Source organism: Nannobrachium achirus (assembly GCF_963921795.1).
Source record: "Nannobrachium achirus genome assembly, chromosome: 15".
Taxonomy (NCBI): Eukaryota; Metazoa; Chordata; class Actinopteri; order Myctophiformes; family Myctophidae; genus Nannobrachium; species Nannobrachium achirus.
In genome coordinates, this window is record NC_137822.1 from 62,259,955 (window position 1) to 62,284,683 (window position 24,729).

A 24,729-nucleotide genomic window follows, 5' to 3' on the forward strand; every position below is an offset into this window, starting at 1 on the left:
ACACACAGACTCATAACAATCTGTGTTGATGTACCACGACTGGTCCAGTGATGTGTCAGTCAGGAGAGTGTTTTTTTGCAGTTCTTTCAGTCCGAGTGTATCAAAAAAGCAACTGGGTTAAGCACCGTTGGTCCGACCGGTTTTAACATTCACCGGGTTAGCATTAACCAGCGTCGGCAGGTTAGCATTTCACACGTTGTAGACGTTACTCTTGTATATCTGCTATGTTTTAATAGTTAAAGCATAAAATAACGTGTAATAATGCGTTCCCGTATTTAATGGGTTAACATGGTTCTGCGTCACTGTTGGGTATCGTCTCTGTATGGCTCTTTTACTCACGTGTTTTACTCGAGTAAAAGTATTAATTCTGAAATGTAGACGTTACTTTGTTACAAGTAGAAGTCCTGTATTCAAAGTGTACTTGAGTAAAAGTACAAAAGTATCGGGGTCAAAATATACTTAAAAAGTACTCATTGTGCAGTATGTCCCTTTTCACAAGTTCAAAATGTATAAAAACGCTTTTGAAAATAGTTTTACTGAGGTTAGGGAGGGATAAGGTTAGGTCCCCCCAACTTTCGGCCAGTGGCGTCAGTTCAGCAAAAGCTAAGGTACGGCAACATGACTGGTGTCACGCGTGTGCAAGACACCAGTCATGTTGCCTTACCTTAGCAACAGGCATGATGAATTTGTTTTAAGAAGTCATTTTTTTTCCCCCTGTCGCCAAGGTAAGGCAGCTGACATACCTTGCCATACCCAATAAGACGCCTCTGCTTTCGGCACCTCCGCGCAGCCAATCACGAGCTTCCGCTGCCTTAACCCAGTTGCCTTTTTGATACACTCGGACTGAAAGACCTGCAAAAAACACTCTCCCGTGTCAGTCAGTCATCTGGAATGGCTTCGTCCATCCACTTCATGTACGCCACACTGCCTTCCTGAACCAGGAAGCTGAGGAGCTCCGGGTTCTCATAGGGGTGGACAGACCTGGAAGAAACAGACATTTTTTGTTGACTCATGTGATGGAAGAGCTTGTAGATCTGCTAGTTTTTGAAAAGCTGTGAACATTTTTGCAAACATTTGAAACTTAAATTTTGCTTCTGGGGCTCCCTGGAACTAGATATTTTGAGATGGGGGTCCGTGGCCAAATACATAACATTTTGGCGGTCCTTGACATGAAAAGGTTTGAACACCACTGACATAGAAACATATGTTTTTCAAAAATAGCAGATCTACAAGCTCGCAGCGTGGCACTCGGTGCCGCGCTGTGTGCTTGTATATCTGATATGTTTTAATAGTTAAAGCATAAAATAACGTGTAATGATGCGTTCCTCTCCTTAATGGGTCTGTCTGGCTCTTTTACTCACATGTTTTACTCGAGTAAAAGTATCAATTCTGAAATTTAGACATTACTCTGTTACAAGTAGAAGTCCTGTATTCAAAAAGTACCAAAGTATTGGCGTCAAAATATACTTAAAGTACCAAAGGTACTCATAGTGTGGTATGTCCCATTTCACAAGTTCAAAATTTATAAAAATGCTTTTGAAAATAGCCAGTCTACAAGCTCACAATGCGTCGCATCGCAACACATTGTGAGCTTGCAGATGGCCGAAATATAAGGGTGAAGTGGTTAGCGTTTTTGTAATAATGATCAAAATCTACAAAGTAACTATTATCATTCCAATTCACGTCAACCTATTCAACTTGGTGTCCCTATTTTGGCCATTATGGAAGAAAGCTGTCTAACAAAACCTTTCAAAACAAGAATAAAAATAATTGTCTAGTTTGTTTCAAGTTTAGTTTCACCGTGCCTTGTCGTGTGTGTGTGTGTGTTTTTCAGCATCTTCTCCCCAATGCTTCTTTTACCAATTCCCATGCATGTCGGCTGTACCGCAAACTACCACAGTTGGTCTCTGAGGACACGACACTGCATGCGTGCGTCTACCGTTTGAAACCGTAGTGCGACCTGCTCTGTGCTAAAGTCTTCCACAGTTGAGCACCAAAGGCTCAAATCAAGGGATATGTGGAAGTAGAGTAGCTGTGTTCTTCCTGGGTGCTTCATGCGCTGGTGAGCAACTTTCACTGAAATGAATATGTGGGGGCGGGGCCGTCCACTCTCTAGACACTGTATTATGACTGTGTGGCAGGGGTGGGCAACTTTGATGATGGCGAGGGCCACTATATTTCCACCTTCACTCCAGAGGGCCACATATTGCTACGTCCTACTTTGTCATTCTAGTATCTCATACAAAAGAAGCAAAAATAGCAGATCTACAAGCTCAAAACGCATCGCGCTGCGATTGCGTTTTGAGCTTGTAGATCTGCTATTGTTGCTTCTTTTGAATTGGAATCCTGATATATATGTATATATTTTTTTAATTGGAATCCTGAAATCCTTTTTTTAATCTAATTTCAAATGCTTTTAGTTATACTTACCGGTATGTTAACTTTATGAACTTAAATACAAATACATTGGACATTAAAAAATACATTTTAATTATACTATACTAGTCATTAAGCTACTAATATTGACTGACGGAATTAAAGCAGGTCATGTTTGGAATTGTAACAGCTGAAATCAGTAATATATCAGTATTCCGGTATCAACCTGCGGGCCGCATTAAGTGAAGGTGGGGGCCCCATGTGGCCCCCGGGCCGCCAGTTGCCCATGTATGCTCTATGGTATGATATAAACCCACCTCACATAGTCCATGATTTTCTGGATCCTAGAGGTCTTGGTCTTCACCAGCTAGAAAAGGAATGACATCTCAACTTCAGTGGTGGAAAAAGTACTCACATGTTTTACCTAAGTAAAAGAGTCAACGCTGCAACGTAGAAATACTCTGTTACAAGTAAAAGCCCGTACTAAAAGTGCAAAAGTAGTATCAAAATGTACCAAAAGTAGAAACTCATTATGCAGAATGTCCCATTTCACGTTTTCAAATGTATAAAATGTATGAAAATCCATTGGAAATAGCAGACCTACGAGCTCACAATGCGTTGCATCACGGCACATTGTGAGGTCGTAGATTGGCTATTTTCAAATGGCCTAAATGTATAGGGCTGAAGTGGTTTGTATGTTTTGTAATGATAATCTAAATCTACAATACCAGTAGTAGCTGAAGTTTTCAAATAATTGTAGTGGAGTAAAATTGCAATAGTTGAGATGTAGTGGAGTAGAAGTAAAGGTACAGAAACGGGAAATACTCCAAGATTGTACTTACAGTATTTTCCGGACTATAAGGCGCACCGGACTATAAGGCGCACTGTCAATGAATGGTCTATTTTCGAACTGTTTTCATATATAAGGCGCACCGGACTATAAGGCGCACATAATAAACGCTACCGTTGCGTTATGCATCCAACAGATGGAGCTGTGCTAAAGGGAATGTCAATGTCAATGAATGATCCATATATAAGGCGCACTGGACTATAAGGCTCACTGTAGTTTTTTTTAGAAAATTAAAGGCTTTTAAGTGCGCCTTATAGTCCGGAAAATACGGTAAGTACAGTACTTGAGTGAACGTACTTAGTTACTTTACACCACTGCTCAATTTGCTCTGAAGGTCAATCCACTCTATATACTGTGCTATGAATGCTGTTTGAACACATTTGAGGGCTTCAGTGTGCTTACCATTAGGATTTCTGTTGCATCTTGGACTTCCCCTTTCCAATAATACCTAAGAAGAAGAGAAAGACCATGATGTATTAGAGAAACTGCATTATTCACATCTATTACACGCCCACACTGGGAAAGCCCTGCGCTGTGCGTTGTGGTGGAAGTTGTGGCAGAAGTATCGTGACCATAGAGTATATATATAATAGAGACCAGATAGCCCCGCCCCCAGCTATTCATTTCAATGCATTCATTTCAAATTAAATCTCCACGATACGATTATTGTGAGTTTTTTTATCACGAAAAAACGATAATATCGCGTATCGTCCCATCCCTATTGCTGAGAAATAAACCGCTTTAGGGTGATAAAGACCCCGATGCGATGTACACAGGTCCGCTTGCGTAAATTACTCCTGACTGGCTCATAACCTTTAGTTTTGTGTGAAATCCTTCAAAACAAATCTTGAAAATGTTTTAGTTTAGTTTTAGATTCTTTTAGATTTTTTTTAATATATACTACACAAATCTGGTACGGGGATCCCTCCCTGGCACAAAATACTTTAAGATGGGGGTCCACGGACAAATACATATTTATTTGGGGGTCCTTGGCATGGAAATGTTTGAGAATCATACATTAGGAAACAGAAACCAGACCAAAATAAGCAACTGCACTTTAGAAAGAGCCCCAAAAAAACCAAATACCAATATTTGCAAGTAAAACTAGTTTACAGGGAAAAAAAAGACCAAAATCGCTTATAAGAAGCAGGCATGGCAACACTGACCAATGAAAGCATTTATATGCGGCCAGATCTCCTCAATTGTCGTTTCCCAGGAAACGAGTACTGAAGTAGAGCATAGAAAATAAAGGAGAAGGACGTGTGTGTGTGTGTGTGTGTGTGTGTGTGTGTGTGTGTGTGTGTGTGTGTGTGTGTGTGTGTGTCAGTCAGTTAGTCATTACTCTGTTAGTTCAGAGTGTTAGAAAGAGAGATTGCTCTTCAACCATGGGAAATCTCAGAGGAGTGCTAAACCCCAAATCATGTATAGCCTACAAACCAGGGTTCCTCAAAGTGGGTGTCGTGGCACCCCAGGGTGCCATGATGCAAGTCCAGCTGGGTGCTGCAGGATACTTTGATGATATTTGGAATGTATCAATATCACTTTAGTTTAACCCTAACACTTGCTATGCATCCCATGTCTATAATGCATTATAATCAGCTTATTGCGACCGTCAGGTTGCAGTTACTATCAAAACCTCCACAGGCTGTCTGTCATGTCACGTCACGTCAGGTCAGGTCAGGTCAGGTCAGGTCAGGTCTAGGGATGGCCAACGGTTAACTGTTACCGTTAAACCGATAAGAAATTGGTTACCGGTAAGCACTAACGGTCAATTTTGACCGATAAAAAAGAAAAGAAAAAGGAAATCAACCCATGTGTCACACCAAAAGCCCCGTACACCAATATCTACGCAACATCAAGTCATCAACCATGCAACTATAGCACTGTGGTCACACATTTCTGGGACACCATTGTCTGTGTAACACATCCAGCATTCACGCAACTGCGAGTCTGCAACGCGAGTCGTACACGCTGACTTATTCAACAAATGCTCCGTCGTCGATTGGATTTTATAAAACAGACTCCGTCACATTGAATCCCGTTTAAGAAGAGCTTAAAACACAACTTTCTAATGTTACATGTTGATGACGTGAGGAACGCTAAAGTCGTCTTGGTTACAGAGTAGGATATGCGAAAATAACAAAGCTGAGCTCAGAGTCGCACATTCAATGATCGCTGCATCAGCACACACAAAACACGGGCGAGAGAGAAGAAAATTAATTAAATGGACATCACGTTTAGCCGATTCAACCATTCCAAAAGTTATACGATTGAAAGTTATTGTTCTACATACGAGCATCTCGCTGCGGCTGTTTAGTTAGGCGATAGCCAGGGAGTGCACAGAATGTTAGAGAGGCATGGGCTGAATGGCCTTTTGACAATTCTGTTGATAAAAGTTAAGGGCTCCAGCCCCGTTTGCTGTATGTGCGCACGTGCCTGGCGCATCACATTACAGACTGATCATTTCAATGCCACCGTTTCTTTGCAAAAACACATTTCTTTTAGAAAACATTTGTATTCTTGTTTCTCCTAGTTTTATTGTTTGTAATGTGTAAATATGGCACTTTATTAACTCATTGAATGCCCTTTTCAAGATGGCTGCCAAGTACCAGGATGCCACATTCCTAAATTTGTAGTGCACTGATCAATTTTTAGTGCACGGATCGTGCACGCCCATGCACCATATATGCACCATATGTGTAGTACTTTTTAACAGCTTTCAAACAAAAATATCCGCTTGGAAATCCGTTCAGGCATTCATGAGATAGAAGCCTTCAAAGTCAGACAAAACAAACACTGCCACCTTCCTAAATTTCTAGTGCACGGATACATTTTTAGTGCACGGATCGTGCACGCCCATGCCTAGATCATGCACCATATGTGTAGTACTTTTTAACAGCTTTCAAACAAAAAAATCCGCTTGGAAATCCGTTCAGGCATTCATGAGATACAAGCCTTCAAAGTCAGACAAAACAGCCATTTTTGACATTTTGAAAGATGTGTTTGTTATGGGGCTAAACATGCAATTTCGCAATTGCGATCATGCCTAATACATTTGAGGCATTTTTTGAAATTTTTTTATAAAAAAAAATTTGAATTTTTTTTTTTTTTTTTTTCAAAATGGCTTCCAACTCGGGAAACTCGGGCTGTGGCAGCCTGGGACTACTGTAATAACTCGTGAAACTCGTGCCTTGGCAGTCAATGAGTTAAGGGGAAAAACGGGTGTATTTTCCTTTTTTAAATCGCTAAAATAGCGCATTTTTGAACACATTTCCTTAACGCATTTTTGAAGACATTTCCTTAACGGTTAACGGTTAATTAACTGATAAGGCCTTTCGGTTATTGGTTAAGAAAAAATCTCCATTTGGCCATCCCTAGTCAGGTCACGTCACGTCACGTTACAGTTTTCCCCTACTCATATCTCCGCCACCGTTGCCCCTACTCATATCTCCGCCACCGTTGCCCCTATCCATGCCAAACTTTGCACACACACTCCTTGGCTGCCAAACCACAACCCACCCCTCATTTCTCACATGGCCCTATTCTAGCGCCACCATGAGGTCTATTCTTGCAAAACACATTTTTGGACACTGCTCCTACAGATTTTAACCTAAAATCACGCAAAGCGGTACACAGTATGTCTAGAGTCCTGTCATCAACATGGAACTGTCCCATTTAGCGCCACCATCAGGCCGATTTTTTCTAACACATTTTTGGACACTGCTCCTACAGATTTTGCCCTAAAATCACGCAAAGCGGTAATAGTATGCTAGTGATCAGAGCCTTTTGAGTGATTTAAAACAAATAATAATAATAATTTCTTAATCCAGCCTGATATACAACAGTTTTGTGAGCAGACACACCCTAATACATGGACACATTTCCCAATAATGATAACTAAGGCAATCCACTTCCCCTTCTTGAGATTCTAAAACACTTTTCTGTTGAAGTTCTTGCCCTCCTAGTTCCCAATAGCAACTTAGGTCACCAGGTCATTGAGTGAACCGTTTCTCAACTTGTGGTCCATGTAACACTAGTGCAGTGGTTCTCAACCTGTGGGGCGGACCCCCAAAGGGGTCCCCAAATTATTTTTGCTTGTAGATCCGCTATTTCCACTATTTTTGAAAATGTCTGAAAATATGAACATTTTTCATCATGTAAACGATTATGACGATTATGACAAAATAATTGTGATTATGTAAAATAATTGAGATTTACGATTATGATTATTTTGGGGGGGTCCCCTGATGATTAGCTGTTCTCTCTTTACAGTAAACAAACCAACATACAGTTTAAGTGAGAGGGTTTATGCTTTGCTTTTTAAAATTACAATTTAAGGACTTTTTCTAAAATGAGAAATTAAACATTGGCCAAATTGTCAAATATTAGAGGCAGAAATTGTGAAAATAGCTGATCTACATGCTCACAACGCCTCACAACGCGAGGAGCCTGCGTGCCTGTTATGGACAGTTATAGTCAATCTTGACCAGGGGACTGCTTCCGCGTCCGAATGCGGCTCAAAGGGACTTCAGCCAATCACACGCTGGCAGGGTGGGGTTTGTCGAAATGCGGCTCCAGATCGCTATCAAGCGGACTCCTCACTCCCTGGCAGGTGAGTCAGAATAGGATACGACAGCAGTGACAAAACTAATGTGTGTGGGGAGGACATAACACAGAACTAATACATTGGGGATTAAAAAAAGAAGAAAAAATCACACCCGTGTGAACTGAGCGGTGGTCGTGGAGGCTATGCAACAGCACTACTGGGTGGGTGCAGCGGGGTTAGTGTGCTTTACAATGCTGTAGTTTCTTCACACACTCTAATTTATTTGACCCTAAAACATTCAGTTTGTTAATAATAATAATAATACTTGACCACACATGCTGACCCACCCTTCTCCCCTGTGTGTGTGTGTGTGTGTGTGTGTGTGTGTGTGTGTGTGTGTGTGTGTGTGTGTGTGTGTGAGAACAACAGCGCCCCTCCCTTAACATGTGTGGTCAGAAAAGGTACTGCAGGCTTGAGGCTACATACACGGCCGGACGGCCGGACGCATACACACACGGCCACGTATAGGAGACGGTGTGACCACCGCTCAAAAATGTGGAGTGTGAACAAGCATATATTTGTAGCCCAGCTATTTTTGAACAGCACATGATATGATTCTGAAATGGCAATTCTGCTTGAGTACATTGACTTTTGCTACTTTAAAGGAGGACTTCACCACTTTTCAATCTGTCTTCATATATATAATAGGTCCTCACTAATATTGCACATTTTTGTAAAAAAAAAAAAATCATAGGAGAGTTGTGGGCGGATCAGAAATCGATCCACCAGTGACATCATCAATGGGGAATCCAAGCTAATAGAAACTGCAGGTTTTATATTCCTGAAAAGCTGCAATGTTATAATGGAAGCCATTGTTCTCACGATAATAAAAATCTAAATATTTTTTTCAAAAATATTGTTTAAAAAAAATCAGTCAAACGATGATGTCACTGGTGGACTGATTTGACCCCCCCACAACTCTCCTATGAGACCCAGACTGAGATTTTCTTTTCTGCTATTTTATCATGAACATTAGTGAGGACCTATTATATGAAGACAGGTTGAAAAGTCCTCCTTTAAGTATATTTTGATGGTAATTAATAATTTTGTACTTCGACTTGAGTAACATTTCGAATGTTGGGACTTTAACAGCACTTGTGACAATGTTCACAGTCACACTGAGGTATTGCGACTCTTACTCACGGCCAAATTAAATTCTGAGCGCTTCTTCCACCAATGGAGTGTGGTCAGTGTGAAGGGCTTTATGGACAGAGTGTAATTGGATCTGACCGGTGTGTCTCAGCTTCACTTGGACTTCCATGCATTTTGGATGATTCAGGATGTGGTCAGATGGAGTGGGGCACTGACAAGACAGACGGACAGCGGTTCTGGCGCCCTGCCAGGCTAGCACGTACTTGACGTGGGCAGGGTCACGCTCACACTCACAACTCTCTGGTGCCCCACTTGCAGTGGTGTAAAAAATACTTACACTACATTCTTTACGTAAAGAGGTGGTGCCATAGTTTTGTACTATTTCTGTTTTTCATGTGTCTAGGAGGTTGAAAGTACATCATTGGACCCCCTGGTGTGGTTTTTATGAGCAATTATGTATTCTCTTGGTATTTGTTTGTTTTCTCTTGGAGGCTGCCACCTTGTGGTCAAAAGTGTCAGTTAAAAAACACAGATACTTTTACATCACAGAATCAACTCCTCCCCTAATTACCATTCACCCAACACTGTGGGGTGTGGCTAACTTCAGCTGGGTCACCACCCACCATGACATCCATGCATACTTAATGAACTGGGGGTGTGGCCACATAAAAACCCAATTTTAACTCTTTCTGTATACCTTTTTGGAAAAAATCTTCCTCCTAGTATAATCATAATACCTGATAATCATGTTTTAGAGGGGGGGGGGGGGGGGGGGATCATGGCACCACCTCTTTAAGTAAAAGTATCAATACTGCAATGTAGATGCACTCTGTTACAAGTAGCTGAAGTCCGGTATTCAACATTTAATTGAGTAAAAGCACAAACGTATCGGTATCAAAATGTACTAAAAGTAACAAAAGTAAAAGTACTCTTGCGTTTCTGTTGTTTACACGGTGACGCGAGGGGAGACCGTTGTCAACTTTTCCACCCAAAAACCCGATCTTGCTTTGTTCCATTTTCAACCCCCCAAAATGCAGTTGTCGTCTGAACGGAAGGCATATCTGACTTTTCATTTTGCGGAATTGTCGTTGCAACGTCGCCGTGTAAACATGGCCCTAGGTGAATTGATCCCGGTTCATGACGGAGGATAATTTTACGATCTCCACGATATGGATATGGATATGATTATTGTGAGTGTTTTTGATCACGATAAACGATAAGAATGATTATCGTCCCATCCCTACTCAAGATCAAACTGTTGGTCAGGTTCACTTACATGGTGGAGGTCTTGGGGAGAATGTTAATGCTGGCTGCCATCTTCCTCTCCATGATCACCCTGTGTAGAGAGATGCAGTGACACGGAGAGGGGGACGGGAGGGAGGGAATGAGCAAGAAAGAGGGTTAGACATAAGACATTCAATTGACAATCTAATCCAGTGGTGAAGTAAAAGTATCAATATTGCAATGTAGATGTATTCCGTTACAAGTAAAAGTCCGGAATTCAAAATGTACTTGAGTAAAAGTATGAAAGTGCTGGCATCAAAATGTGCTTAAAGTACCAAAAGTAAAGGTACAAAATGTTTGAAAATAGCAGATCTACAAGCTCACAACGTGTCGCATCGCGACACGTTGTGAGCTTGTAGATCGGCTATTTTCAAATAGTCACGGTAAGAAATAGGGCTAAAGTGGTTTATGTATGTTTTATAATATATTATAATTTATACCTGCAAAGTTAACTAGTAACTAAAGTTTTCAAATAATTGTAGTGGAGTAAAAGTACAACATTTGGATCCGAGATGTAGTGGAGTAGAAAGTATTGGAAATTGGAAATACTCAAATAAAGTACAAATACTTCAAAAGTGTATTTAAGTTACTTTACGCCACTGATCTAATCTAACAACAAAACAAAAAAAACTCTTTCAACCATTAAGATGTGAGGCCGATAGATAGACAGATATCTTCTCAATCTCAATCATTAGTTCTCCAACTTTTTAGTGCCAAGGACCCCCAAAATGAGGGGGTCCTGGACATGAGAACTACTAGTTTAGATTGATAAATAACCAGTAATAATTGGTATGAAGCTGTCACAGCGAATTGAAATGCCGTGACAGTATCGCAGAGCAGTGCAGAAGAAATGAAATGAACTAAAAGAAGTGCTTTGGTGCCAGCTTTCTATGAAGAAATGAGATTTACATATCTGGCAACATTCAAAGACTGTCTTCGCTTTCTTTATCTCTCTGTCAAAGCAAATCAAAACAAACACAACTAAGGAATGTATGTACAGTAAAATTGAATTTAAAGAAACAGATGTAATTAGAGCTGTCCCATTGCAACTTTACAATCAAATAGTTGAAAACGTATAAAGGTTCTGTTATAATACATATCGTCACTGTCTGGCCAAAACCTCTTAACTCCATTTTTTGAGGTTTTTGATTTGTTGGCATAAATCAGGGCTATTGAACAGGGTGTTCAATACAGCTGTGTGTTGGTTAAAATAATATTGAACCAATGGAAAGTAGTAAAACGTGCTTGGGACAAAACCTCCTAACTCCACACTTTCTTCCAAACCAGCAAACTCCACCCGATTGGCCCTCTCTTTTTTTCATAAATATGTGCTATTGAACACCCTTTACGTCTGTGTGTTGGTTAAAATAATATTGAACCAATGAAAAGTAGTAAAAAGCCCCTCAGGCAAAACCTCTTAACTCCACTTGAGCTCATTTTCCCGAAAATGAACATTTTGGAGTTAGGAGGTTTCGGCCTGAGAGCAGAGATATGATGAATAACACCGGTATATCTGAATGACATGTAAGGATAGGGGTGGGCGATATGGAAAAATACAATATCACAATATTTTTCCAAGCTGTATCACGATAGACGATTTTATCACGATTATTTTTCACGTTGTTTTTTATGGTTATTTTTCAAGTTACTTGACAAAAACAAGACTCTCTGGGTTCCTTTTGGGAGGTTTAAATTGAACTTTACAAGTATGTAACTCCGACAGTATACAAATGAAACCAAATGGACCCTTACGGGTCCATTTGGTTTCATTTGTATACTGTCAGAGTTAAGTGGAGACCTTGACATTTTACAGTTTTAGAACTACTGATTTAGACCAAAATGCAGGTTTAAATTGAATTCTGCAATGAAACTCTGTATTAACGATTAAACAGGATTTCTTACAAGGCTCCATCAATTGTATCACGATATATACGCTACCTCTGAAAAGGCATATCGTGGCGACATTGTATCGTCTCAACGATAATTATCACCATATCGCCCACCCCTATGTAAGGATAACTTGGTATAGGACTAAATGAATAGCATCCATTCCTTCAAATATATTCAAAGTCACCCGCTCTGTTTGTATTTACAGTGGTCCTGTGTGCCAATATCAACACAGCTGCGCAGGAATACACGCATGATGGGTAGACTTTTAATGGTGGTTATAATTCCACATCCTTCCCCTGTCACAACAGCTCACAAACCTTGCTGCGTGCAGCAAGGTTGCAGATATGGGAGGTATTTCTTTTTTTTTTTTCTGTTCGTGTCATTAGTCATGTTTTCAAACTCTCTTTGGATGTCTGTGATCTGTGAGAAGTACGTTTGGGTCTCCAGGAGTGTCGCACCAAATTCTGGGCCTTTGGGTACAAGGATTCACTCGCATTGTGTGCTTTAACCCATTTAGGCCTGAACACATTATGACGCAATATTTTATGCTTTAACTATTGAAAAATAGCAGATATACAAGCTCACAGCGCGGCACCGAGTGCAGCGCTGCGAGCTTGTAGATCTGCTATTTTTGAAAAATCGTGAAAATTTGATTTTTGACCCGATTACATAAGTGTCTTTTGAATCCTTCTAAGATTTTTTGAAAAACCGATGTTTGTATGTCAACAATCTGGCCAGCCATCGTCAAAGAAAAGGTCCTTTTCATTTAACTGGAGCTCAGTTAGTCTGTTCTTGAGAGACTGCTATGTCAGTGGTGCTCAAACCTTTTCATGTGAAGGACCCCCAAAATGATATTTATTTAGCCACGGACCCCCATCTCAAAATATTTAGTTCCAGGGACCACCCAGAGGCAAAATTTTAGTTACAAACGTTCGCTTTGAAAATACATATATTCAAAGATTTGCACACATTTTCACGACTTTTTCAAAAATAGCAGATCTACAAGCTCGCAGCGAGTGCCGCGCTGTGAGCTTGTATATCTGCTATTTTTCACTGGTTAAAGCATTCAATAATACTAGGCCTAAATGGGTGTTCAAGTCTTTGAATATTTCAAATCCTTCTACGTTTTTTTTTATGTCAGTGGTTCTACTGTATGTCAGTCGGCTGTGCTCAAACTTATTCATGTGAAGGACCCCCAAAATGATATGTATCTGGCCATGGAGCACGGACCCCATCTCCAAATATTTAGTTCCAGGGACCCCCCCAGAAGCAAGATTTGTGTTACAAATGTTCGCTTAAAAAGTACACATATTCAAAGATTTGCACACATTTTCACAACTTTACAAAAATAGCTATTTTTCAATAGTTAAAGTATAAAATAGTTCCAGGCCCCTCCACTTTGGGCCCTAGTAACTCAGTCCCACTTCCCCCCCCTTGTGACGCCCCTGTGTGTCTCTGATGTCTTGGTACAGAATCAGATGACAGGTAGTGAAAAGGAGCAGCTGCAGTTCCCACCACATCTTCCCACCATGCATCTCTCTCTTTCTTTCTTTCTTTCTTTCTTTCTCTCTTTCTCTCTCTCTCTCTCTCTCTCTCCCTCTCTCTCTCTCTCTCTCCCTCTCTCTCTCTCTCTCTCTCTCTCTCTACTTGTAAAAGAGTATATCTACAGAGTTTTTTTTCCACCACTGTGCAGGCCTAATACTATTAATTCATTTTGGTTATGTGCAATAATTGAACTGCAGGCATCCTTTTGTTAGGTATATTAGTTTAAATATTTTTGAATTCCTGTTTCTATCATTTGCAATAATTCAACTGTATGGCATGCTATAGGTTTTGTATTTGACATTGTATTTTATTACTACATAATACCGTAGTTAATAATTCTGCACAATAAAAATATGTTTAACTAACATAATAACTGATCTCAATACGTAATTAATCAATAATCATCTATTACAGAGGTTAAATATTTTCCTTTGAAAATAAATCGGTATCAGCAGATCATGAAAAAATGAATCGGTGATCGGAATCAGCCTCCAAAAACGTGATCGGAGCATCCCTACTTTTAGTATAATAATAATCTTTGGTAAGTCTGGTGACGCGAGGTTAGCAGCTTATAGGAGGGACTGTCAGCTATCGTATATTCTTTACAAAATGATTTGCCGGGGTCAGACATTATCGCTGGCCGCTCAGTTCTGGCCCACCAGTGGTTCTCAACATGTGGGTCGGGACCCCCAGAGGGGTCCCCGAATTATTTTGGGGGGTCCCCAGATGATTAGCTTAATGTGCAACATTGTTTTCTCACTCAAAAGTAAACAAACCAACGTAACGTTTTAAGTGTATATAGAGGATATCACATTTCTAAAGTGACAATTTAAGGACTTTGTAATACCTCTAAAATGACAAATTAAACATTGGCAAAATTGTCAAATAGGCCTATTAGAAGCAGAAACTGTGAAAATAGACGATCTACATGCTCACAGCGTGAGCATGTAGATCTGCTATTTTCACAATAACCGTGTTATACAAAATGTAATGCCTCAACGGGTCCCCAGTTAAAATATGATTATTTTGAGGGTCGCGGCCTGAAAAGGTTGAGAACCACTGGCCTACACCACAAAATGTGCCTGTAGATTGGTTTATTTTTCACCCCAGAACTGGGACACTCAAGGTCTCATGTGGTGTAAGTAAGTACGGTAGGTGTGGCGTGCTGGCATGACACAACAAGAAACAAGGTCGCCTATCCTCTTTACAATGCGCTACAGCTCTGGGGAGATGGATTACTGACTAACTGGTTTGGGACTGTGTATCCCGAATCCCGTTAGACAAGTTCTCTATATAACATAAAACAAATCATAACACATCAGCTAGCGGGGGGAGGTGCATCACCACTCTGGTGGTAGGGATGGGACGATATGAAAATTTCATATCACAATTATTGTGACAAAATAAATCGCGATTTACAATATAATCACGATAATCAAAATCCATTATCCTGGGGCAGAACATTTGCCAAAAAATAGTTACAAGCCCACAACACGTTGTGTTATGAGCTTGTAGGTCGGCTATTTTTTGGCGAAGACATTTGATAGAGAGTGGAAAAAAGACTGCATCAAGTACGTATATTAATAAGTACCTTTGAACCAATTATAGAGGGTTTAAGTGGTACCAGATAATGCAGCTCGGCAAATAAAAGTTGAATTTTAACCCAGTGCATGACGGAGGACGATATCACGATAAATTAAATCTCCACGATACGATTATCGTGAGTGTTTTTTTTTTATCACGATAAACGATAATATCGCTTATCGTCCCGTCCCTTATCTGGTAGCAATATAAAAATATACTTTATTTATCCAAGGCTATTGTGATGGTTCCATCTGGCTGGACGTTTCCCGTCAGATCAGATCATTTCTGCTGAAGGTCAGGCAGATGGAAACATCATGATGGTGTTGACCCAATAGAGTTTATTTTTATACTGCTGCCAGAGCAATGCACCCAGGCAGGGACGTGCTGGGCCCCTGATTCAGCCCGGGAAAAAGAGTTGTAGAGGCCCTCATTGCGTGCTATAGAGAGAGATCTCTCTCTATAGCGCTGCTGCTGCTACTCAAAGATTTGCCATTTCAGATCATGACAAGTGACAAGCCAGTGGGCCAATTACATGAATTAGGTCTATATTTCGTTGTTGTTGGGTGGAATCCTTGTATGTCCAAAACCATTTGTTTTGTATTTATCATTTAAAAAATGATTTAAACTAGTGAAAACAGCCGATCTACAAGCACACAACGCCTCGCGGTGCGAGGCGTTGTGTGCTTGTAGATCTGCTGTTTTCACTACTTTTGTGCAAACAGTTGAATTTTTACTTTATATAACCCATGTAATTGGCCCACTGGTTTGTCACTTGTCTTGATCTGAAATGGCAAATCTTTGAGTAGCAGCAGCGCTATAGAGAGAGATCTCTCTCTATAGCACACAATGAGGGCCTCTACAACTCTTTTTCCCGGGCTGAATCAGGGGCCCAGCACGTCCCTGGATGCACCTCCCTCCCTCCCTCCTCCCTGATTGTTATTGCGACCGTCAGGGAGCACTTTACTATGAAAACCTCCACCGGCCGTCCGTCTGTCCGTCCGTCCGTCCGTCCGTCACACCTTTGTGACCATCAACAAACGTCACATCTTTGTTGATGTTTAAATCGAAGAGTCTTGGTCAAATACTTCTGTTGGTTTCTGCACTGATCATTTATACAATTCAGCTGTGTTTGCTCGTGTCATCATGATGAGGTCATAAATCAGCCATGCCCAAATATAGATTTTACGGGTTTACATGCTTACTCAGTTATTCGTTATGTGAAAGTCCTATGACGTCTATGATATCTGACATCATCATACATACATTCCCTTTTATGCCCATAAATGGAGATCCCCTCTGTAGAACCAGCCACTGACATCACTGTAATGTCAGGGGAACCAAATCCCTTTTATGCCCATATATGGAGATCCCTGTGATGCCAGGGGAACCAAATCCCTTTTATGCCCATATATGGAGATATGGAGATCCCTGTGTTGCCAGGGTAACCAAATCCATTTTATGCCCATATATGGAGATCCCTGTGATGCCAGGGGAACCAAATCCCTTTTACGCCCATATATGGAGATCCCTTATGTCATCAATATTAAGCCCATATCTGTGAATATCTTTGGGTACCAGATGTCTCCATATATGGTTAAATGGTCCGATATACATCACTGGCCAGAAGACCAAGAAATGGTGCAACCTCGCCCTTTGCTTTTCTCCCTATAGGCATCTTACTGGTAGGTAGTTTAATGAGGAATGCAGTATGGTGGTAGGTAGGTAGTTATGGCCTTTGATGTAAGATTTTCACTTTCTAGGATAACTATATTTGCTATTCCCAGATGATGCCCTTTTAGGGTACCCCTCATGCCCATATATGGAGATCCCCAGGCTTTACTAATTAACATAAGTTTTATGCCCATATATGGAGATCATTGTCCCAATGTCATCAGATATATGGGCATAAATGGACACAGGCAAACTAGATGGGCTGTATGGATATCCAGATGTGTGATGTAAGTGTTTTATTCCAAATGTGGCACCCCACAGACATATTTCCAGAAACAAAATCCCTATGGAGATTCAACTTCAATGAGTAACCATGGCAAACTGTCAACTGCCCGTATGTCTTGATAATTGGTAAAACAAACGTTTGGCCTATTTGTGGAGATAAGCGACCAACGGTCGCTTATCTCCCGATTAGGGAGTCTTACTGGTTATTGCGACCGTCAGGGAGCAGTTTACTATGAAAACCTCCACCGGCCGTCCGTCCGTCCGTCACACGTCACACGTCACACCTTTGTTTGTGTACGGTGTGATGTCATATATCTTCAGTATGACATCACACCACATGTGTACACAAACCTTTGTGTACGTTGCTGTGGCAACAGTCTGTTGTTGCTGGTCTGTTAGTGTACGTTAGCAACCACCTTAGCAACCATGGTTTTACCCTAGCAACCAACTGTTTACCCTAGCAACCAACTGTTTACCACAGCAACCATGTTTTTTTACCCTAGCAACCAACTGGGCATAAAAGGGATTCTGTTAGGATCTCCATATATGGGCATAAAAGGGATTCTGTTAGGGATCTCCATATATGGGCATAAAAGGGATTCTGTTAGGGATCTCCATATATGGGCATAAAAGGGATTCTGTTAGCTGTTAGTGATCTCCATATATGGGCATAAAAGGGATGCTGTTAGGGATCTCCATATATGGGCATAAAAGGGATTCTGTTAGGGATCTCCATATATGGGCATGAAAGGGATTATGTTAGGGATCTCCATATATGGGCATAAAAGGGATTGTATCCCAGATGATGCCCTGTACTTGGGATTTGTTGATGTAAATGTTCACATAGAGTGTAATAATTGGTAAAACAAACTTTTGGCCTATTTGTGGAGATAAGCGACCAACGGTCGCTTATCTCCCGATTAGGGAGTCTTACTGGTGGTATATGTCAGGGTTGACGTGCTTAACCTCTTAAGCCCCAGGGGGATCCAGGGGAAAAATCCGCCTAAAATGTATGCCCAAATTGGAACAGTTGTGGACGCAAAACTACAATGATTGTGGCTACACTTGGCTCACCAAATGTCAGCTGACCCTTGACAATTCACAAATGCAGTGTAAAACATTGCATTTCTCTTACCAAATTGTCCTGCTCTGATCATTTACCCAGGAAAAGATGATTGAAAAAGACCTCCGCCTATGGAAATGTTGCATTCTGAATAGTGAATGAGCATCAAGACCTCACTGAAAACATATATAGTGAATAGAGAAACTGTTCACCAAGGTGTCATCAATTGATAGGCAAAATGTCATGAATATATTCCAAACTATGTAAACTCTACAGATGTTTTAGTGAGAGTAGTGCTGTAATATTAGTAATGTTAAAGTATGGGTGAAAAATGATAAAAACAAGTAACAATAAGGTGTAATAATACTGTAATATAAGTAATGTAAGGATGAAAATACAATGGCAGCTGATTACTATGCTGTAGAGAGGGGCAATGGGGCTCAAGAGGTTAAGCGTTATCTCTTTGTAATCAGTCTCATCTGTGACTCTGTTTCCCAAACAGTGGGTCGGGACCCATTTGTGGGTCGCAGATGCATTTTTAGGGGTCGCTGGTATACAGTAAAATATGCCTTTATTTTTTGTGTCCCACATTTAGTTTTGAATCATTACTATTTCAAAACACCTTCCATCCCAAAAATGCTCAATAATTATTGAATGAAACAAATATTAAAACAAATGTCGATACTAGAATTTCACAAATTCAGACATGCAAACAGCCCCAAGGTGAAAAAGGTGCCACATTTTTATGGGGATAAAATGTGCGCCGTGCAGAGCGTGGCGCGAAGTTTTTGACCTTTCTTTACTGAATTTGCACGTTTCTAACTCGGTTAAACAGTGACTTACTCATACATATCATATTATGCAGCAAAATTGGACTTGTTGCCTACCACCAATTGTTCTAGATATAATAAAGAAAATTAAATCTACAATAATATAGCCTACAGATATACCGGTAGTTATAGGAATATCCTAATATTTAGGGACTTGTCTTTAATAAACAGGCATAGACAGTGACAATGTGCACTGTGAGCTTGTAGATCGGCTATTTTAACTACTTCTTAAATAGGCCTATTTGTTTTCTAAGATCATTTCTTAGATCATTTTGTATTTTATTTAATCATGAAATGTTTAGCTTTTTTGGGGAGGGAATGTTTTTTTTGAAAATGTTTTGAAATAATTAAAAACGAAATGTAGGAAACCAAAAATGAAGGGACCCATAAAAATGTGTCCACGACCCACACATGGGTCCCGACCCAGTGTTTTGGAAACAGTTGTAAATCACAGATGATTCATTTAGTGGATTCTCCTGGCTGACTTGCAATCTAGCTAACCATCATCGTCAAAGAAAAGGTCGATCCTTTTCACTTGTAACTCGAGCTCAGTTAGTCCGTTCTTAACTCATCTAGTGCCAATCCCGAGAAGACTCGTGAAAAGTACTCGAGTACCTGGAGTGCCAATCCCGAGTATACTCGGGAAAAGTAATATATTACTGTAACGGCGAGTACATTACCGAGAAGAATGGCCGCGGGTCCGGAGACGAAATCCGTCGCTGATTTCGCATCATCACGGCTCCACGAGCACAAAATAGTCCCATCCATAACATTGAGGTGGACAGGGGATCTCATCTTTAATGTCCATTATCTCAAAACTACACTTTAGAAGCTAGGATGGAGGCAGATGCTCGCTTATGTTACACAATGATAAAAGCTCCGGTCGGCCATTACACAACTCCACGTGGAGAACGATCGGTTCCGGCGCACGATCCGATGACGTCAGACCGGAAGTGATTGCGTGGTGGACTTCTGGCCTTCAAAATAAGATAACGGCGGTGATGCCAGCCTGAAGGTGGCATCGTGGACTTTATAATCCGTTAATTTCAGGGGCACTAAATGAGTTAAGTTGAGAGACCAGACACTTTGTGACATGTTTCAGCCTCCTTCTGTAGGAAGACGTCACGGCGACTCTATAGCGTTAGCATGTGGCTAAGCTAGCGAATCATCGTAAAATCAACAAGGCTATAACCGATAATATCACATCATGCATCGATGTAGAATAGCGCACGACCGCGATGCAAGCGAATCAAACAGCCAATAGTCCACAGTCGGCAACTTTGCGAGCTTTGAACGCTCTGCTATCCTCTGTCTGTGGCTCGCAGCGCACTAGTCTGAGTGAGTGCAGTCAGTGTTGACTTTGAGCGCTGCCAGCTGAGCTGACGACGACGTCACATGCAAGAGAAGGGACTCAGGGAGCGCTTGATTTGTTAAAAAATAAAACGACCCACTTCCCCCCATCCACCTTCAACACCATTGTACTGACAAAACGGACGGCGCCGAGAATGAGAAATAAACGCTCCTCTTCTCACTGCTGCTCTGACGACACGACACCCCCCCACCCCCCTAAAAAAAAATTTAACGAATCTGCACGATTCACACAAATGACCAATTTGGATTCAAAACGGCGATTTTCGCCGAAAAGCTACACGTTTGCATGCCTGCAAATTAATGAAAGAAAATCTAAGAAATTCTATAAATCAGAAAAGGGTTAGTATTAGGCTAAAAACCTTTAAAATTAGTGAAATAGCTGATCTACAAGCTCAGAACGCGGTGTGAAAGTAGATCTACTATTTTCACTATTTCTATTTCTCTTTTGGGTCTCAAGCTAAAACGTTTGGGAACCACCGCTGTGGATACACTTGTTGTGACTTCATGGTCACTAGAGATGGGACGTTCGCGAACAAATCGAGTCTTTTGAACGGCTCTTTGAAATGAACGATGGGATCCGGTTCGCAGTAGGGAGCCGTTCCTTTCTAAATGAACAGTGGTGGGAAAAGTACAACAATTCTTTACTTAAGTAAAAGTATCAATACTGCAATGTGGAAATATTCTGCCACAAGTAGAAGTTTGGTATTAAAATGTACTTGAGTAAAAGTAAAAAAGTATTGGTTTCAAAATGTACTCAAAGTAACAATAGTAGAAAGTACTCATTATGCAGAATATCCTGTTTGAAAGGTTTTCAAATGAATACAATGTAGAAAAATAATTTGAAAATAGCATATCTACAAGCTCACAATGTGTGACGTTGTGATGCATTGTGAGCTTGTAGATCGGCTATTTTCAAATGGCCAAAATGTATATAGGGTCGAAGTGATTTGTAACTATAAAATCTAAATATACAAAGCAACTAGTAACTAAAATGAGCCAGTCTTTTGAACGGCTCTTTGAAAGGAACGGATCCCAAAGATCCGGCTCACTTCAAATAACCATAAATCCCATCTCTAATGGTCACTGCTTTACCAGACCACGTTATGACCAATGACACATTGAGATGCCACTGAATTGTAAATGGGGCATTTACGTACTAAATGGTAAATTACAGTAGATAATGTCATCGTCCTAAGCTAAGCACTTTACAAAGTGCATTAGCATTACATTAGTGGCGTTTCCATAAAGCCTCTTAATGTGCATTAAGGGTTATACGGTTTTTATTTTATTTTATGGAAACACTTAAAATTCGAATAAACTTTCATTATCCGCAAAAACTTGATGGATTTGGATTGGATTTTGAGGCTTTATCGAATAAACTAAATGCACATTTGTGAATGGAAACGGGTCAGACAATGAATGCGAATAGATTATGACGTTCTGGGTCCATATCGTCCTCCCCACTTAACTTTCCCCTGCCGCTTAACATCCATTGTAATAGCGTTAGCCCACAAAACAAACCAGTTGTTTGTTACACACGGAGTGACACGGACTGTGTGTAAATTTCTCCCGTTTTCACCTCCCGGAGTCAAGCCATCCATGGCTAACCCTTCCTCATCACAGTGTTGTGTGCCAAAAGTGGCCGATCTACAATCTCACAGCAGCTCGCATCCGCGTCGCCGCGCCACGTTGTGAGCTTGCAGATCGGGCCACCTTCCAGAGGACGCTGAAACTTGCAGGATGAGTGTGCACTGTGCAGCGATCGAGTCACAGCAGTCAGACATGCAGTGCTCAATCTGCTCATGTCTCGGTTCGGTCTGAAAAAATCAGCCCGATCAACTCATGCGACCGTCACTAATTCGATTATAATAGTGGTTATAACACAATAGAATCTATTATCATGTATTACAACTATATCCTGGTGGTCTAAATGAAAAGTCAGTGAGTGATCAGTCATCATGAAGTGTTTGGCCCTGTTTGGCCTAGCTCAGACCTACTCTGTATTGGATATTTTTAGTACCACGTTTAGCACCGCTTTCACACCACTCTACCCAGGTCCTTGTAGTGGAAAACCTGGCACAAGTGGGCGATGTATGGGTGGTGTGGTGTTGGGCCATGTCAGTGGAAAAGGGGCTTTACCGACAGTAACCTAGGGGGCGGCTTGGAATCGGACCGGGTATCTGCCGAAAATGTTGATCTACAGCATATTACAAGAGTTCACAGCCTACTTAAAACCCATTGTACTGTTTAGCCAGGGACTACTTTATGTGGTCAAACACACACTGTTCTACATTAGGTGCTGTTAGGTACTGCACAAGTTGGCTTTGACCAGAAAAGTGCCGTAAAACTGAGTTCCCTTCTCAAGGTGTGTAAATAGGCCACATACTGTAGACTAGACAACACCCATTTAGACCTGTTACACCTTTCAAAACGGGATCCCTCAGTGTCTTTTCAATTCAATCTTTATTTCAGACCCAGGAAGATCCATATCAGTTACAATATAATAAAACAATACTAGAACAAGTAATAAAACAATACAAGAACACAATACATATCAAAACTTGACTATTGTAACTCTGTCCTTACTGGCCTCCCAGCATGTGCACTTAAGCCTCTCCAACTGATCCAAAATGCCACGGCACGACTGGTCTTCAACCAGCCAAAATTCTCACACGTCTCCCCCCTTCTCCGCTCCCTCCACTGGCTCCCGCTTGCGGCCAGCACTGAATACAAAACACTGATGCTGACCTTCAAAGCAGCCAAAGGTACGGCTCCTCCATACCTCCAAAACCTGATCAACCCCTAGAACCCCACCCGTTCACTCAGATGAGCCAACACAGGGATGCTGACAGAACCCTCGCTAAAAGCCCCAGGACAAAAATCCACTCGATCCTATAGACAATTTGCCCTCCTGGCACCCAAACTGTGGAAAAAAACTCCCTGTCGCACTTAGAACTACAGACTCACTCCCTAGGTTCCGCCGTGGACTGAAGACTCACCTCTTCAGACTCCACCCAAACCCATAGCACTAAAGTAACACTCCCCTTCCCTCAATGACCATATATGAAGCTAGATATAATTTTTAGGTTTTAGAAACATTTTGTACTAATTAGGTGCGTGGTCTACCTATGTTATTGTTTTTTCTAGATTGATATTCCTATGCATTTGTTATATTGTTGTTGATGTACTGACATTATCTTACATTATCTTGCTTATTGATGAATGGCTAAGCGGTGATTGACGATACATAATAGACCGACAGCCTGATCAGGCTGAAGGGATGCTATGTATTGTCAATCACCAAGGAGCTATTCATTATCCCGCTTATTACCCGGCTACTAAATAAAATTAATAATTTGACTCAAAACTAAAAACAAAACAAAGTATTTCCTTGTTTACAGATGGCTGAAAGTATTCCACAAGTGTTGCGCTGGGCATTCCCCCAACACGACACGGTCGCCTTGGAAAACAAGGAAGTACTGATCAAATAGAATCCATTTTCTGATACTACGTTGTCTATGTCTCGCTTTAAATATTTTCAAAAACATTCTTGAGAGCAACGTTTAGTTGTAAATCGCTGTGTCGCTGTGTGTTTGTTTACATGTTTGACATGTTGGCTACAGCACAAGATTCACACAGCGCAGCTTGACTGCAGCAGGTGCTCTAAGCCGTTGATGAGCAGCGGTGAATTATAGAGCGGAGCGGTCATTATACGCCTATAATTCACCGCTGATATCAGTGCTCGACCAATCAGAATCAAGCATTCAACAAGCCGAGTAATAAATTGATGCATTACCTGCTTATTGTAAGTCACTTTGGATTAAAAGCGGCTGCTAAATGCCTAAATTGTAAATACAAATGTGAAGTTTCTCATGTAGATAGTAGACACTATCTACTGTAATTTACCATTTAGTAAATGCCCCATTTTTACAACAAGGGTTCATATTTTAGATTGTAATTAGAGAAAAGAAAAAGTGAGTGTCAAAATGTTTTCATTAGCTTCGATCTATTGTTTTATCGCGTTTACCGTGCTAAACTGTGGGGCATGCGTACACGACTTTTTTATATTTTGGAAAACGTTTAAAAATCTTCAAATAGCCGATCTACGTCGGCAGGGGTCATCGACGTGTCTGTGGCAAGACTTGTCCATATTTTGGTTATTATACTTACGCACTGTCTTTGTCATCAACATATAATACTTGTTCACCTTGTGAATTAACACAGGGTTGACCATGGCAGCATAACAATTTTACTGGGCTGTTACCTGTTTATTAAGCTACTA

General features: G+C 40.9%; 1 protein-coding gene across 1 annotated transcript in view; it reads right to left on the reverse strand.

Moving 5' to 3' along the window:
- Nucleotides 1-816: 816 nt before the first annotated feature.
- Nucleotides 817-24,729, reverse strand: part of LOC308298796 (protein CutA homolog) — a 29,634-nt gene continuing 5,721 nt past the window's right edge. The window contains exons 3-6 of the mRNA XM_080742472.1: nucleotides 10,201-10,260; nucleotides 3,629-3,674; nucleotides 2,694-2,743; nucleotides 817-981 (exon numbers count right to left, since the gene is read on the reverse strand). Of these exons, the coding sequence (XP_080598598.1) occupies nucleotides 879-981; nucleotides 2,694-2,743; nucleotides 3,629-3,674; nucleotides 10,201-10,260 (259 nt within the window). The 3' untranslated portion in view covers nucleotides 817-878. The remainder of the gene's footprint in view (nucleotides 982-2,693; nucleotides 2,744-3,628; nucleotides 3,675-10,200; nucleotides 10,261-24,729) is intronic.